This window comes from Lemur catta, chromosome 21 (assembly GCF_020740605.2).
Source record: "Lemur catta isolate mLemCat1 chromosome 21, mLemCat1.pri, whole genome shotgun sequence".
Classification (NCBI taxonomy): Eukaryota; Metazoa; Chordata; class Mammalia; order Primates; family Lemuridae; genus Lemur; species Lemur catta.
The window spans coordinates 20,394,734-20,412,155 of record NC_059148.1 but is presented as its reverse complement, the minus strand read 5'-3'; the positions used below and the strand labels follow the sequence as shown (position 1 = coordinate 20,412,155).

At 48.9% G+C, this 17,422-nt stretch overlaps 1 protein-coding gene across 1 annotated transcript in view; it reads left to right on the top strand.

Moving 5' to 3' along the window:
* SRRM4 (serine/arginine repetitive matrix 4) overlaps positions 1-10,626 on the top strand; it is a 143,799-nt gene extending 133,173 nt beyond the window's left edge. The window contains exons 9-13 of the mRNA XM_045534701.1: positions 188-492; positions 4,714-4,917; positions 7,552-7,662; positions 8,249-8,389; positions 10,114-10,626. Of these exons, the coding sequence (XP_045390657.1) occupies positions 188-492; positions 4,714-4,917; positions 7,552-7,662; positions 8,249-8,389; positions 10,114-10,399 (1,047 nt within the window). The 3' untranslated portion in view covers positions 10,400-10,626. The remainder of the gene's footprint in view (positions 1-187; positions 493-4,713; positions 4,918-7,551; positions 7,663-8,248; positions 8,390-10,113) is intronic.
* Positions 10,627-17,422: the final 6,796 nt, after the last annotated feature.

Here is a 17,422-nt window from a genome sequence, read left to right as displayed (position 1 = left end):
AATATCTCCTTTCTGTGGTATTCTTTCAGGAATTTGTGCTTTTGTTTTTTGGCGTCTCTTCTTTCTTCTCCTCTCTCTCTCTTTCCTTTCGTTACAGTGCATCATGACGGTAAACATTTCTTGGTTATTTAGTCACAACCCACGGGCCCAGCTCTCAGCAGTGTCCAACGGGTCTTTTTGTTTTCAGATCACTGGGTCGGGGTCTGCTGCTGACCTCTTTACCAAAACAGCCAGCCCGCTCACCACCTCCCGAGGGCGCTCCCAGGAGTACGACTCAGGCAATGACACGTCCTCGCCACCCTCCATGCAAACCAGCTCAGCCAGGTCTCGGGGCCAGGAGAAGGGGAGCCCCAGTGGAGGCCTAAGCAAGAGCCAGGAGCTCAACAGTGGCAACACCTCCGATTCAGGGAACTCCTTCACCACCTCCTCACCCCAGAACAAGGGGGCCATTTTGGAGAATCTCTCCCCCACCAGCAGGGGCAGAGAGTCAAGGTCAGTATACCTGGTGGGGGTCAGGGGGATTCTCACCTTAGTTCCACCTTCTCACTCTCTTATCCCAGCACCCCACCTCCCAAGAGTCTTTTATTTGCAAAAGAGAGAAAATTCAACTCAAACTGGCTTAATGTTTTTGTCTGTTTGTTTGTTTTTAATCCAGGGGGTACTAACTTCAGGTATAGCTGGATCTAGGGGCTCAAAAATATGTCATTGGGAATATGTCTTTCCCATCATATTGCTTAGTCAGTCTCCCTACTCTACTGGCCTCATTCTTCAACAGAACCTCCCAAAGCATTGACAAATATGACAAGCAGCTAACAATCTATCAGCTGAGCCAGACAATGGAAGAAAAATGCTTCTTTCTCCAATATTTCAGCAAAATCCCAGGGCAGGTGGTCACTGGTTCTGCTTGGCTCAGCTTAGGTCATTTGCCCAGCCTTGGACCGATTACTCTGACCCAGGGAATGCTGTGGCTCTTGGCCAGAATGTGTCACATGCCACCACTGGGAAGGAATGAGAACTTTCTCACCTTCCTCTGCAGGAAAAGCCTGGCTATTGATATTGGGAGGGACGGAGGTTGGGCAGGCAAAAACAGATGTCAATTTTACCAATAATCGTAGGAGAAAGTCTAACATTAAATTCATCTTAAGTCACTGTCATTTAAAAACATACTACAGTGTTTATACAAATAAACTGAAAACTTATATCCACACAAAACCCTGCATATGGATGTTTATAGCAGCCTTATTCATAATTGCCAAAACTTGGAAGCAGCCAGGATGCCCTTTAGTAGGTGAGTGGATAAATCAACTGTGGTGTGTTCAGATGATGGAAGATCATTCAGGGCTAAAAAGAAAGGCGCTATCAAGCCATGTAAAGATGTAAAGGAAACTTAAGTGCATATTTCTAAGTGCAAGAAGCCCATCTGAAAAGGCTATATACTATATGATTCCAATTGTATGACATTCTAGAAAAGGCAAAACTATGCAGCCAGTAAAAATATTAGTGGTTGCCAAGGGTTGGTGGGAGGGAGGGTTGAACAGGAAGAACACAGAGGATTTTTAGGGCAGCGAAACTACTTTGTATACAACAGGGTAGATAATTGTCGTTATGCATTTGTCCAAACTCATAGAATGTACAACAGAAGAGCTAATTCTAATGTAAACTTTATGTACTTTTGGTGGGAATGATGCATCAGTGTAGGTTCATCGACTGTGACATATGTACCACTCTGGTGGGGGATGTTGTTGGTAGGGGAGGAGGTTGTGCTTGGCAGAACATGTACGGGCACTGCCTATACTTTACATTCAGTTGTGCAGTGAAACATACATGGCTCTAAAAATGAAGTTTATTTTATAACTCTGTGTGTGTACACACACACACACACCCCCCATAGTACAATTTTAGGGAAAGGGAGATCAACCTATCATAGAACATAGAGACTTCTCAATTTTTTCCCCATCTTAACACATTTGCTAGATGCAGTTATCCTGCAGAAAACACTTCCATACAGTAGCTTATGAGCCAGTTGTAATTCTCCTACTTCATCACCCCTTTACTTTCTCGCTCAAGAAATCACAACAAAATGCTAATCACTAAGGGTACTGTCACCATAATAGCTACTAAAATTTACTGATCACTTCATCTGTACCATTCATTTAGTTATTTGTCCCTCAACTTGTTATCAGGCGCTTCCTATATGGCAGACACTCAGCTTGGTGCTGGGGATATAAAAATGGAATGGGCTTTTCCCCCAGGAGGTTATAATTGATGGCACAGAGGCACAGATGCAGGGGGACTGGAAAGCTTTGCTGGTGTACTCCACCATGCTACCACTTGGGTTTTCCTCTTTCTGGGGGTGGGAGTCAAAGTGGCCAAAATTTTCAAAAGATGACCGAAGCTTTAGCACTGAAGCAGTTAACAGCTTCTTCAAGAACAGAGCACCCTCTGTTCCTAACACAGGACCCACTTCAGTCCTGGACAAACAGCTTGGCATCCATGCACAGATCTGGCCTCTGTCCTTCCCCAGGACATCCCTGGCCTCAGCTCACACCCAAGCTTGGCTGGGAGCCAGAGCTGGGCCAGAACAAATGTCAATGTCTCCAAGAACAGGCAGTGAAGTTCCCAGAAGAGAGAAGGAGGTCACATGCCTACTGATACACTGCAATGCTATTATGCAGGAAAAATTGAGAATAGTTATAATAACAACTACAATAATAATAGTAGCTAATATTCATTGAGCCCTAACCACAGACTAGGTACTATGCCAAATGCTTTCCATAAATAATCTTCCTTAGTGCCTCATAAAACCTATATGGGATGGGTACTCTTATAACCCTTTGGTAACTGATGGGGAAACTGAGGCTCAGAGTGATTGACAAACTCAGTTAATAAGTGACAGCACCAGGATTCAAATACAGATTTGTCTCCAGAACTGGAAGTAAAACCTGAGAGACGGCTAACAGTTACCTGCTTAATTTGATCTACATGGACAGCCAAATTAAATAATTTAGACCCAGCTTTTCACTTTGAAACATAAATGATGGTTAAATCCATAGCTATTTGTGTCATGCCAGTTATGATGACAGAGGTCAATAAATATGGGCTGAGTAGAAGAGACATCAGCTCTAAATCAGGAGAACCACAGACACTAAAGGTAGAGAGCTGGTGAGGTGGCAGGGGTGTGGGCTTTGGAGCTGGACAGATCAGGGTTTGGGACTCTGGGTGGCCTTCAGCAAGTAACCAATGTTCTGAGTCTTCTCTATAAATTGGGGACAATAACAGTGCCTGCCTCATAAGGTTCTTGAGGAGACTAATGAAATGATGCTTGTGAAGTGCCCACACGGAAGAGGTTTGAAATGTTCAAACCACAGCTACTTACTGATTCTGTAAGATATACTTACAAGCCCTGTGGTAGGTGCTAGAATAGAGTGTCCAGAGAGACATGTGTTCTGTCCCCAAGGAGCTCCATGTCTGGGTCAGGAAGAGGCAATCTACAATTCTAAGACTGATCCATACAGGGGCCAGGGTCTATGGTACACATTGGAGATCACCCAACCCAGACTCCAGAGTTTGAAGGGAAGGTGTCAAGGAAGGCTTTCCAGAAAAGGTAAGGTCAAACTAAAGCCACTTCCATGAGTAGGAGTTGCCAGATGAAGAACGGAGAGGAGAGGGTTGCAGAGAGCCAGAACATTCTAAGGCCTGAAGACAAGGGAGAGAATAGGGATGTGCCAGGAGGAACAAGTAGTCTATTATGCCTGAAATCAAGAGAGGGAAATGTCAGGAGCTGAGATTGGAGGGGTGAGCAGGGGTCGGTCTTGATGACCCTTGAAAGCCATATTAATGTGATTTGAACTTGACTCTTGGCCCAATCCAAATGAACACGTCTTTACTAAGAACCTAACAGAAGTCCAGCATGGCCCTAGGCAGGGTGAAAATGCAGAAGACAGGACCTAGTCCTTTGGGTGATTCTGACTCCACCCTTGTGTGGGTCTCAATTCCTCCATCTGTAAAATGGGCTACACCAAAGTTCCCCAAGCTTAAACCAACTACAGGTTATCTTCTTGACTTTTACCATATCCATGTACTACTGGTACTCTCATTTACTTTAATAAACTTATGATAGAGAGATAAATAGATGTAAACTTAAAGATCCTATCTGAAATGGAAAATGAGTATTACTTGTCCTAAATAGAAGGTAACTATAAAAATGCAACAATGTATTTAATTCTAGTTAGTTACAGTTTCTTGCCCAAGGCTCTGAGTCTGAGGTCTTCTCTCTGTTGGGGAGATTGCGAAGTGTTAGAGAAGTGTTAAAAACACACTAGCACCCAACAGAGGCTTTCTCATTAATGTAATCAGAAGGATGGGGAAAGATTAGAAAGGCAATACATCTCCCACCATGTGATCTGATGTTATTTAGCATCATGCCCATGCCCAGTGACCTCCTAAAATACTTTGAAGTGGCCCCTATGGTACGTGTCCCATACTTGGGGAAATGCTGAACAGCATCATTTACTTTTAAGGTCTCTTCTATCTCTACTCCTCTAACATATGCGGCCCAGGATGTCTTTCCAGAGGTAGTAGGATGTGAAAAGGTGGAAGGAGGGTTCTGTGAGAACACCACAGCCTAGGCAAACATAGGGAGGTGAGTATTAGCTCAAGATACCCCCAGAGTAGCAGGCAGTCTGGTGCTAACAGACACTCTGTCTCCTGCAGAGGAGTCCAGTCACCATGTCTGGAATGTGCTGAAGTGAAGAAGTCCAGTTTGGTCCCACCCACAGCCCAGAGCTCCCCCATGAAAGAGTGCTCCCGTAGCTCCTCCTATGCCAGCACCCGATCCTCCAGTCATTCCTCTGGATCTCCAAACCCCAGGACCTCTCCCAGGTACACCCGGAGCCGATCCACCTCCTCTGAAAAAAGGTGAGTGTGATTTTGACTTTGCTCTGCTGCACCTTCCCCCTTAAGGAGTTAGCTAAGGTAACTGGAGACATCCTTTGATTCATAGGGAGAGGAGTCAGACAGACTTAAGTTTGAATACCCTTCACTAGCCAGTGGCCTTGGGAAAGTCAATTAACCTCTCTGAGCCTCAGTTTCTTCATCTGAAAAATGAAAACAATAACAATACTTACCCAAAAGGATTGTTCTGGGGAATAAACAGCACATAGAGAAGTACTTGGAACACAATGAATGTTGGTTATTTTTGCTACTATTGTTACAAGAATGAGCTAATGTGTATCAGTTAACTTATGCTGCATAAAAAAAATGTATCCCCAAACTTAGCATCCTTAAAACAATAAGTACTTACTTAGTTTCTGATTCTGTGTATCAGCAATTGGTCTGGGCTCAGCTGGGTGGTTCTTCTGATCTCTTTGGGTTCCTTCATGTGCCCTTGGTCAGCTGGTGGGTTGTTGGCTAGGGGCTGGCTGGTGTGAACGACCCCAGCCGACTGATCTCTGCTCCATGTGGTCTCTCATCCTCCAATAGGCCTGTCTGGGCTTGTTTACATGGTGATGGCAGGGTTCTGAGAAAGAGAGAGCAGTAATGTGCAGGGCTTCCTGAGTCCTAGGCTTGGAAGTGACATGACATCCCTTCTGCTATTGTAATTAGCCATAGCAACTCACAAGGCTAGTCTAGATGCAAGGATGCTCCTCTTTTTTTTTTTTTTTTAAGACAGAGCTTTGCTCTGTCACTGGAGGCAGAGTGCAGTGGCATCATCATAGCTCACCGCAACCTCAAACTCCTGGGCTCAAGTGATCCTCCTACCTCAGCTTCCCACTAAGGGACTACAGGGTGCAGCCCAGCTAATTTTTCTATTTTAAGTAGAGATGCGGTCTTGCTCTTGGCTCAGGCTGGTCTTGAACTCCTGAGCTCAAGCAGTTCTCCCGCCTCAGTCTCCCAGAGTGCTAGGATTACAGGCGTGAGCCACTGCACCTGGCCAGGATGCTCCTCTTAGTGGGTGGAACTGCAAAGTCACATTGCAGGAGATGTGGACACAGGGAGAAGAAGAATTATGACCATTTTGCATTCTTCCACCCAATTTCAATAACCACTGGTAATTGCTTGATTTATTTCTCATGTGGAATAATGATACAATAGTGTGTACAAATGAGATCTCAGGAATTGGAAGATTCCATCCAAACTAATCAACCCATGCTTTCATGCAGTCCAGCTTCCCTCCACAAAGAGAAATTCCCAGTGGCAGACTGATCATTCCTCTTTTGTAACTATATAATAAAAAAACAGTTGCTTACTTAGTTGGTTATTTCAAGACCAGTCCATTCCAAAAAAGGAGGCAAGGCCACTGACAAAAATATTCAACATGACAGAGTGACATAAATAGAAGAGCAAATTAGACTAAAAGTAAAATTAAGGAGAGAAATATAAAATTAAGTCAGGAGAAAGGTTAAGTCCCACAAGGTATATCCTATCATTCTATATAGTTGCTACCAAGGTGGGTGGCAAATGTGACTCTGAGCTCCCTAGCAAGCAAAGAGGAATATTGCTCCATTAATTGTTACATTATTAACAAAAAGGAATTGAACCAGTTGATTGGAAAGCAACTATTTCTGATTTTTTAAGTCTATGAAAAATAATTTAGAGGGTTCCACAGAAAAGGGATGCTATATGGTATAGTTGATGGAAATGCCTGACAGCTCCTTTCAACGTGACCAAAAGTATGTTTCATCTGTACTGTTTTTTATAATATCTCTCAATGCACAGCCAAAGAGCAAGTGGGCAAAAGCAAATTTTCCAGGGGCTATAGCTGGACACTGGCCCGGGGCACTGAGGTTGGAAAAGCTATTCCTTCCCCACAATACTCTCTAAAAGTGAAAGGCATTAGCAGAGAGGGAAGGAGACTGGAAGTAGCACAGGGATTAGTCATTTGGATTCACAACAACATCATCTACAGAAGTCAAGAGCACTTTGGAGCCAAACACAACTGAGTTCAAGTTGCTGTAGAGGCAAACAGATGTGAGTTCATATCCTCTACCATCTCTGTACCTCTATTTCCCTAACTGTAAAATGGGATTGATAATAGTACCTAACCCTAGGATAGGTTGAGGATTAAATGAGATAGTGCACACAAACTATTAATTCAATGCCTGGCACATAATAAAACACATAATAGTGACAGCTAACAATTCCCATGTGCGGGCTAATTGGCACTTAGCGTACGTGCCAACATGCTAAGTGACTTACCCTAATTTACTCATTTAATTTGCAGCTGTATAGGGTGAGTACTATTATTACACGCACCTTACAAATGAGAAAACAGAGGCCCAGAGAAGTGAAATCACCTGCCCAAGGTCGCACAGCTAGTAAGTGGCCGGGATAATAAGCACTCAATAGGAGGAAGCTGTCAGTATTATTGCTAATATTAACCACCCAGAGGGGAGGGGATTCCATTCTCTAGTAAGGGGCCGGTTCATAGGACTGGCCTCCAGAAAAGAAAAAGGTCGCCGCCTGGGGACTAGCTGAATATAGCTGTAGAAGTCCCTGACAACCCAGGAGGACACGCTGCAGGCTCCTCAGAGGCTGTTACCTGTCCCTCAGGTCCTACTCCCGCTCTCCCAGCTACTCCTCCAAGTCTGGCAAGAGGAGCCCGCCCAGCAGAAGCTCTCGATCACGCCGTAGCCCCAGCTACTCCCGCTACAGCCCCAGCAGGTACCGGCCCCGCCCCCAGTATAGGCCCCGCCCCTTTGTTCTGATCCTCCTTTCTGTCCCCGCCTCCCCGTCCCGCCCCTTGGACAGTCTTCCTCTTAAGTCTCGCTCTGCCTCAGCAGTCTTGCAAATCCCTCAGTCCAATCGAGGAGTGGCCGCGAAGCACTAAACATACCCCTGTGTCCTCACGTCCCCAGCCCAAGCACCCCGACAGCCACACCCCAGAATTCACATCCTCCGCCCTCAGCCTCTACCCTGCATCCCCATACGCAGAGCCCCCAATTCTTACCCACACACCAGGGCCCGCGTAACATTCGCATCCTCGCCCCTGCAGCACCTGCAGCGCTGCGATGCCCACCCGCAAAGGCTGACAGCCCTGCACGCGCCCAGCGCCCACCCCGCGGCACTCACCCCGCGACTCGTCCCACAGCCCGGCTGTCCTCCCTCCCGTCCTCCCTGCGGCCCGCGCACCCCCATCCCCGGCCTTAGCGGGGCGGTAATTGGAGGAAGCGAGTGCCCCCGTCTCACCCGCTCGCACAGGAAACCCGGGCCCGCCCCAGCTCCCCAGTAACCCCGCACGCCCCTTCAGGGAGCGGGACCCCAAGTACACCGAGAAGGACTCGCAGCAGCGGGAGCGCGAGCGAGCGCGTCGGAGACGTCGGTCCTACTCGCCCATGAGGAAGCGCCGGCGAGACTCCCCGAGCCACCTGGAGGCGCGGAGGATAACAAGGTGCGGCCACAGGGGTGTGGGGACCCGCCTTCACCCTCGTCCCCACTCCCGTTCCTACCCGTCCGGGCCGCAGGGTCGCCCCAGGCCTCCCTGGGGCTGGGATTTCAGGATTGTGGGAGCTCGGGGACAACCTTCCCACCTCCAAGCACTGAAATTAAGCTTCAGTCCAGAGCCTCAGGGCTGAGTCCACTTCCCGGCCCAACCTGCGGGGCCCGCGAGAAGTGGGCGGGGAGTGGGCGGGGCCAGCCTGGGGAGTCGGGGGGCGGGGGCGTGGCCGGAGTGCGGGGGTGGAGCTGAGCGGGGGGCGGGGCTGGGGGAGAGAGGGGTCCGCTCTGGGAAAGGAGGCCACAGCGCAGGCGCGAGGCCTTGGCCAGGTGGTCGGGGCAGACCTTCGCCCCCAGACCGGTCCAGACTCTCCCCTGCCGGGCTTAGATAGACCCCTGTATAATTACACCTTAACCAAGCGTGGAGAGGGCGAACGGGATTACTTAGGTGCCAAAAGGCCCTAGAGGGAGCCGTGGGGCGAAGCGGGAGAGCCCTAGACGTGGAGTGGAAGCGTGGCTGTGTCGCTTTCCAAGTGACTTCGGAAAGGCTCTTATGTCCCCGATCCTCAGTTTTCTCGCCCATGAAATAACGGAGGGGTAACTCCCAGGGGTAACATGAGGATGAAATGAAAGGGGACAAAAAGATGCGAGCGTGCTTTGTGAACTGAAATGCAGACCCTCACTGTGTGCCGCTGTAATTGATTGAGTCGAATAGGTGGAGAAAGTTTCCTGTAACAGGTAAGGTCTCAGCAGAACGAAGCTCTAGCGGAGAGGCCCAAGTGGAGACCAATTTCTTAGGCCTTGAATACTGGGAGAATGGCTGAACGATGCCCTAAGATTGAGTTGGGTTCTCCTCCTGGACCTCCAAGCATCAGCTACTCAATCCAGAGACTCACCTGGAAGCAGGGATGCTGACTGCCCAGTGCATCCTCCCTGGAGATGACCTGGAGGAGGAAAAAGAACCTGTATCCCAGGATTGTGCCCCGGAGAAGTCCCTTTCTCAAATATCCCACAGAGGGCCTGCCTCAGCTTGTAGGGAATTCTTAAACCCACTGCCTTGAGCAGAGGTGTCCTTGGGGCCAACTTGGAGAAAGGCCAAATTACAGAGTGGCATTTCCAAAAGGCTATCTGGTTTCCTTGGTCAACCTCAAATAATCCATCTTGATTAACCCATTCCGTGTTTCCCAAACTTCATCATCCACCAACACCTTTACCGGTTTGGCCTTGTCTGCTTATTAACTGTACTATTTTTTACTTAATTTTCCTTAAACAGATCTGCTCTTTTTAGAGGTCCATACGTTTATTTCAAAAGGAAACTTGATCCAGTACAATAAATGGAAAATCAGCCTCTTTGGCCATAAATAGATAGTTCTAGTAAAAGTAAAAATAGCAAAACAAAACTACAGTTAAAGTTTAGACGTAGATTCTGTTGCTAGCTGGAGGCTCTGAGCCCCAGGCTTGATTCGTTTAAAAAATTAAAAAAAAAAAAAGATAAGATGATCACTTTTCAAGGCATATTAGGACTAAGCTGAGATTTTCTCTTTGATGTTCTCAGGACTGCAAGGGAAGTGGAAAGGGAGTATTTCTGCCTAAGGGACTGGGAAACGGAAGGATACTGCCTTCCCCTGGGACAAGACTGGGGCTCCCCGGGCTGATGCACCCTCCCTCTGCTCTCTGCAGTGCCCGGAAACGCCCCATCCCCTACTACCGGCCCAGCCCCTCTTCGTCCGACAGCCTCAGCAGCGCCTCCTCGTGGTACAGCAGCAGCAGCAGCCGCTCGGCCAGCCGCAGCTACTCCCGGAGCCGGAGCCCGAGCCGCAGCCGGAGCCGGAGCCGGAGCCGGAGCAGGACCCGCAGTAGCAGCAGCTCCAGCTCCCGCAGCCCCAGCCTGGGTTCCCGGAGCCGGAGCCGGAGCCGGAGCCGGAGCTACAGCTCGGCAGACAGCTATTCCAGCACGAGGCGCTAAGCAAGGGCCTTCCCTTGAGCCAGCTGCCCGTGGGGGTCCCTCCCGCTCTGCCAGCCTCCCCCACCACCTGCCCTCCCTGCCTTCTCTTTAGTGACAGATATTGAGGGCTCCTGGACCCCGTCCTTCCTGCCTTCCTGGGGAGGAGGAAAAGAGAGTGCTAGGGGCTTCACCACCTTTGTCAAGCTGCTAGGAGCCTCTGTACCAGCACCATTCTGGGGCTCAACTCAGGACTGGGCGTGCGGAGAGAACCATCCTCTTGTGGCACACAAAAAAAACCCTCAAGGTTTTGTAAGAAGCATTGGGTCCATGACTGAAAAGTTGGGGCCTGGCCAGGAAAATGGGGAGACAGTTCTTCTCACCCACTGCTTGCAGGGTGCACACATCACAGGAGGCCAGTGGTAACCCCCTCACCTGCCCGCATCCTCCTTGTCCAATCTCATGGCTGCACGTGGATGGACTCCCCCATCGGGGCAGAGATGAGAGAGGAGACCAAGGGCAGTTCTGGTCCAAGATAAGGGGTCAGACCTTTAACATCCTCAAACAGGCCCCAGCAAAGGCTAAAAGACTCTTGGGTCCCAGAAGAGGGGACATACCTGAGTAGGGGACATGGACATTTGAGTTGGAGGTGGGTGTCAGGAGATAGGACATGGGTTCTCTGGTGATGGGTATAGAAGCAAAAAGGAAGGGGTCAGTCTGCTGCTCCCAGTAGCTCTGCATGGTCAGGGAGAGGAGCCCAGCGGGTCCCCGTTATGGAGAGGCTACTGCATGGCTCACACAAAATGCCTTTTGGCTGTTCACAGGGGCCCTGCAACCCCATGAGAAAGGAGACAGTGGACCAGTCAGGACAGCTTGGTCTAGAGCCCCCACTTGCTGGCACCAACTTCATTCCACGGGACCATCTGCTGAACATTCCCCAGTGCCATGGCCAGCTGCCAGGTGCCAGCGCCAGCCAGTCTGGCCTTACCCTCTGGTTGGCGCCTGCCGGCCCCCTCCCCACTGCCCAGACGGCCACACCCTGGATCCTACCCAGGCAGCCTGGCATCTACCCACCCACCCTGCAGCCTAAACTACTCCCCTTGCCTCTCAGGAATTTTGCCAAGATGGGGCACAGCAGCTCAGGTTTGGGGGGAAAGACCCAAATCCAGAGCCCAGGGGAGAGGGGCTTGGATGTCCCACATCTCGGGCTCCTGCTGGCTCCTGAGGTTTCTTGTCAGCTTGGGAAAGACCCTCCTTCATTTCTGCCCTCGCCCCACCTTCCCCTGCCCAGGGCTGGGCAAAGAGGGTAAGCTGATCTCTGAGATACACAAATACCACCAGCTGCTTCATCCACAGAAGGCGCTGAGAACAGGGAGGTGAGGAATAAGATCCTTAAAATAAACTCTCGGGCGTCCCCCTCACCAGCTGACTGGCTTTCCGGAGCCCTGTGGGTGAGTTTCGAGTTTGTGGTGGCAACAGCAGCAGGACAGGACATGGAGGGAGACAGGGAGAGAGGACAGTTCCCAGATACTATGGATTATGGGGAAGCAGGACCAAACGTTCTATATCCCTCCCACCCCGGGGAAAACATTTGGAAAAAATACTTGTTGGAAGCAGTGACCTCTACCCCACCGAGTCTTTCCCATCCTATCAGCGCGTGGGGCCAGAGACTGCCATGCAGCCCTCCAGAAAGCCCCTTCTTCCCTGGGAGAGAGGAGCGAGGCAGCCCCAGGCAGCAGTGACGACCTGGCCTCCCCACGGGGCCCTCTGGCCCCAACCTAAGCCCCGCCCACCAAGACTCATGGATGCCAATGCTGTCACAGCAGAAGGCCAGATGGCAGGTGCCTGGGACAGGGGCCAGTGCCCCGAGAGGGCATGTACCACAACTGTAAATAACCCTCTTCCCCGCCCAGGAACCCAGACTGGACTCCAGTCTCCCTTCCTGGAGACAGAGGCTTCCGGAGCCACCAGACCTCCTCAACAGGACAGCTGTGAGAGGCCTTCGAGCCTCCCGTTCGAGACTGCCTTCATTCAGACAACTCTAGGGGACCATGTTGCCTGGGGCTCCTAGCAAGTCTTTTATTTATTTTATTTATTGATCTGTTTATTTATTTATTTATTTATGTGATGACTTTCATTTTCTCTCTCCCTTAGCAGTATTTAATTATTTATTTATTTATACACAGAGGCTTTGTGTGTGTGTGTGTGTGTATGTATGTATGTATGTGTCTGGGGGTGGGGGAAACTTCTAAATTATTTTTTGTGCATCTCTCTTTTTTTTTTTTTCCTGTCTCTACGGATGGGATTTGAGAGGCCGGAGGTGGGTCGGCTATTGGCCTTTTCCCTGCAGGCTCTAAGCCAGGAACATCCTTGGCCCAAGGTTTATTATTCAGTCCAATGTCAAGGAGGTTCAGACCTGTGCCTCCAGCCCCCTGTGCCCCACCTACCTTACTGAGGTATCAAAAAGATGAAAACAGCCCAGAGGCTGATGAGCGAAGGTACTGGATGGACACAGAGGAGCCGCAGCTTACTCGGGGTCAGAGGCTAAAGCTGGCGTGTGAGGCTGAGCCGCACAAAGTTGAAATCCCTTGTGAAGGTACCTTAGGGAGTCGCCGACTAGAGACAGATGTGCTGCTCTCTCTCAGAAACTGATAAGGATTCAGTTCAGTACTTACCGAAGTAGTTGCCTTGTGTTTTGAGGGCCACTGTGGGTGGGGATGACGTCTGGTTTAGTACTGGGATTGCACTTGGAGTTGACGAGGCGCTCACACCATGAGAGTAAAGCAGGAATTGAACTGACTGGGGAAAGAGGCACTTGAGGATCTTGCGCTCACTCCAAGGCACATGTTATTGGGCAGGATGACTCCCTGAGTACAGCTGGTTGGTTTCATGTAAGTTACACATGCTCCCACTCCACTTTACCTAATTTCTCTCCATCTCCAGAGATTTGGTTGGGATTTGCCCTGTTCCTTTTGCAGTGGACACATGCCACCTTGTGAAGAGGTATTAGCCATCCTGGGAGAGACTCACAAACCCAAAGCAAAAGCCTTTTTATGTGATCTCTTGCTGTTCCATCAGGGAAGAACAAAAAACTATTTTTGAAATTAGGAAAAAAAAAACCCAAGATTGAAGGAACAGCCTGATGTTTGCCCGAAAAAGGGAGGAACATTTCCAAACCCATCCTGGGAGGGTCCAGGATCCAGAGGCCTTTATCAATCCTGCCTGTTTGACCAACTGGAAGTGTCTTCTGGCTGCTGGCCAGAGAGGGCTCTTACCGTTTCCAAAGTCACTCTCCACTGCTTGCAATTGCCAGCTTGCCTGGTCCAGCTTTGGGTTTGGTGAGACTTTTGCAAAATCCCTGGGTGTTTCCCTGGCAATGTGACTAGCTTGCCCTAACCCGAGCAAGGGAGTGGCCCTGTCTCAGGGAAAGTTTATAAGAAGGCTGATTAAATGCCTCCTGGGGGGAACAACTGTTTCTGTCTCCATCTCTCTCTTTCTCTCTCTCACTTGGTATGTTTCTCTCATTTCTTTTATACTTCCTTTTCCCATCCAAAAACAAAACTCTTGTTGGGGCACAGGTAATCTTGATTAACCAGAACCCTCCATTCCTTGTAGGGCTGTTCCTATGTCCACTTCACTCTTATCACCTCTGCTTACAGGGGGTAAGACAGGTCACTTGAAATCTGCTCATGGTGAGGACTTCGCTCATAAACCAGCATCCAAAAGGGGAGGGAGATGTGGCTTGCGGTCACGCAACATGCCTCCCAGGCCCTTTGACCTTCCTGCCATGGATGTGCCCTGGATGAGTGACACTGGGCCAACTGCCCACTTTCTCTGGGTCAAAGTGCCCACCTCTATGAAGTGGAGCAGTCTTTGAGATACAATCCAAAATGTTGAGCTGAGGCCTGGGAGAGTCACCAAAGACAGAGAGAGCTTCACTGAGACTTGGAAGGAAAAGGAAAAGAGCCTCAAACATTTTTAGGAGGTTCTCAATCCTGAGAGTAAAAAGTAAAAACCAAAAGCAAGATTTGAAGCCCCTTTAGTGAAAAAAGTAACTCATTCAAAGCTTCCGTCTAGGAACGTTCTGGTTCATTGAGGTTTGGCCACATTCCGATCTCTATTTCTTCCCTCCTTTGAAGGAAAGTCAGTCCTTCAGAAGCAGAATAAAATTAAGATGTTAGAAAGACACACGGAGCTCCATCTCAGAGAGCCCTATCACTGTATCTGTTCAGACCCAGCCTCTTTCCCCAAAGAGGTTTGCTTGAAGAGGCCAAAATTCGGGGCGCTCCCAGAGATGAGTAAAGCTAATTCCTTTCCTTCTCAAGTCCGACTTCCATCTCTTCTTCTGCTGTCTGCTTTTCACCTCTTCTTTTCCACAAATATTCAAAGTAGTCTCATGTGCATGTGCCTTGCCTTGCTTTCCCCTTTAGCTGGATAGAAAAGTTTGTCTTATAACTAAACAAAATCGAAACCAGGCTTCGTGGAAAAACGCCTCTTCCTCCATTGGCCAGCTGAGACTCTTATGCCAGATACCAAGTCGTTGAGCAATGCTTTATCGAAACCTCTTCCTTCTCGATTCTGCCAATGAGCCAATGACATGGACACAGTTGTCTCTCCTCTGTGGCTGTCGGCTGTTGTTTTTGTTTGGTTTGGTTTTTGGATTTTTTTTTTTTTTGCAGGGGGGGGTGGATTTTTAGTGATTGCTGTTTTGCATTGTAAATACCCTGATGGGGGCGTCCCTCATCAGAACATGGCTTATTTAATAATTTATTTGCTATTTATTGAGTGGTATTGGGAAAGGAGAGGGACCGCCTCTTCCCCTGAATTGCTACTGGAAATTGGTCCATCTCCCAGCCCCAGGGGCTGCTGTCTGCAGCAGGGGCACTACTGCCCAGGTAATGAGTGCTAGATTCACCGAGCAAATTGGAATTGGCAGAAACGGAGGCTTCAGTCATACAAATTAAGCTCAAATGGAAGTAAAACACTGGTTATCTCCTGGAAAACCTCATTTAGATGGAAATTAATTGAGGACTAAAATGTCTGTGCACGAACCAACTTCTATTAAAAAGTCACAACTCCTTGAAAAAAAAAAAAAAGAAAAAAAAAGAGAGAGAAAGAAATTGTAAACCCTTTTCTCTGACCAAGAATACATATGCTTCATCTTCTAATGAGCCGAGCCAGAGACTGGAATGGTGTTCCTGTGTGGTTCTCCTGCCTGTGTATCTGCCTGAATGAAATCAAATAGGTCTCAGGCCTCAGTCTTGTCATCTGTAAAATGGGGCTTGGCCTATGTATTGTTGGTACGGTGGAGAAGGGGTTTTCTGGCTCTGATACTGTGAACTCCATCCTGTTGGATATATTGTCCCTTGTCTTTTCTGCTGACTATGGGTCAAAGGGTGTCAATCAAATAAGGAAACAAAAAGGTATGGTCTGGACTTCATTCGCACAGTGAGGTCACAGAATCTGAGTCCCGCAGTCAGATATGGGAGACCCCTTGTCACCTTGATAACTCTTTTAGACTGGGTTAAAGCCCTCTGTATTTAGTTCGAACTTCTCTCCAAGCCCAATGATCCAGAGTCATCATGGGAGAGACCAAGATGGCTTTACCCTGCCCTGGATTAACCCCTGTTCATTGTCAGGCCCTATTTTGTACAATCACTCAATTAAGCCAGTGATATGGGTCATATCAGACCAGGTTGACTCCAGGTCCCATGTTCCCTCGGCAGCTCTCTCTGGGGGTATATGCCGTGAGGACTTCTCTCTGCTCTGCGACTTTTCTCTCCCAACTCTCAGCTATTTCCTCAAGTGATAATTGGCCAAGGACCTAGCAGAATCCACCACATTGGCTCAGGGGACTTGGTGCACCCCAAGGCCCTTTCTCTACATTGGGGTCTGAGACTCTTACCTGGAAAATTCCAAACCCGAGGACCCACCACCAGCCCAGCTCAGCCTGACCAGCCGGCCTCTGCCTGAAGCGTCCGCATCAGAGAGAAAGAGAAGCTGCTGTGTCCCCCAGCATCCGGGGACCCTGTCCTCTGCCCAGTGACACAGCGGCCACGGCTTGCTTGATGTCTGGTCTCCACAGCTAAGCATAACTTTCCTGGGGTTTCTGATTTTTCAGCCTGTACGAAACATGTCTCTGTCCTAATTAAAGGTCCCATGGTATGGTGTTCTCATATATGGCCCAGTGTCCTCTGTCTACACGGGGTGCCCAGAAGCGGAGAGGAGGGAAGGAGACAGGGAGGTAGAGAACACTTAAGCAGTACCTGCTGCATACCATACATGTTCATATCGCCCAGCTAATTTCTCTAATGCTGCAAACAAACCTATAAGTATTTTGGTTTTATATGTTCATACATATATATATATATACGTTATAGTAGCATCTATGGAGTGCCTTAGGAGATATTTTCTGAAGCATTTTATATGCATTATCTTAGTCTTCATCACACACAACCCTACGGGGTAGGTATTAGAATCTCCTTCTTACAAAGAAAGAAACTAAGACCTAGAAAAAGCAAGGTCACTAGCCCAAGGGCCACAGAATCCAAAATCAATGACAAAATCCACTCAGGCTGATGACAGGCCCCAGGCTCTGCTCTGTAACACTTCAGTTTGTGCAGTAAGTAACCAGTGTTCTTTGGTAGAATTGTTTTCCTCTGAGACCTTGATGGCCCTACACATCCTGTTCAGCGTAGGGCACAGGTTTTGTAGTCCAAAGACTTAGATTCAAATCTAGACCCTGCCTTTTCCGGCTGGGTAGCATTGGGCAAGGACCACGCCCTACTGGTGCTTGGTTTGCTCACCTGTAAAATGGGAGAGCAACAGCAACTGCTACCTCCTGGGCTGCTGTGGGACCTAAGTGAAATGGTGGCTTTAAAACAATGGTGCACGAAGCACTCAGTGAGTGTTCGTGGGTAGCATGACTATTTCCTAAACCGAGATGGAGCTATGGTAGTGAGGTTCATGTGGACAGTCCAAAGTAGCCAGCTTGGAATGGACAGGGCCCTGCAAGGCCCTGTGGAGGCCTCTGGAAATGTCCTCGGT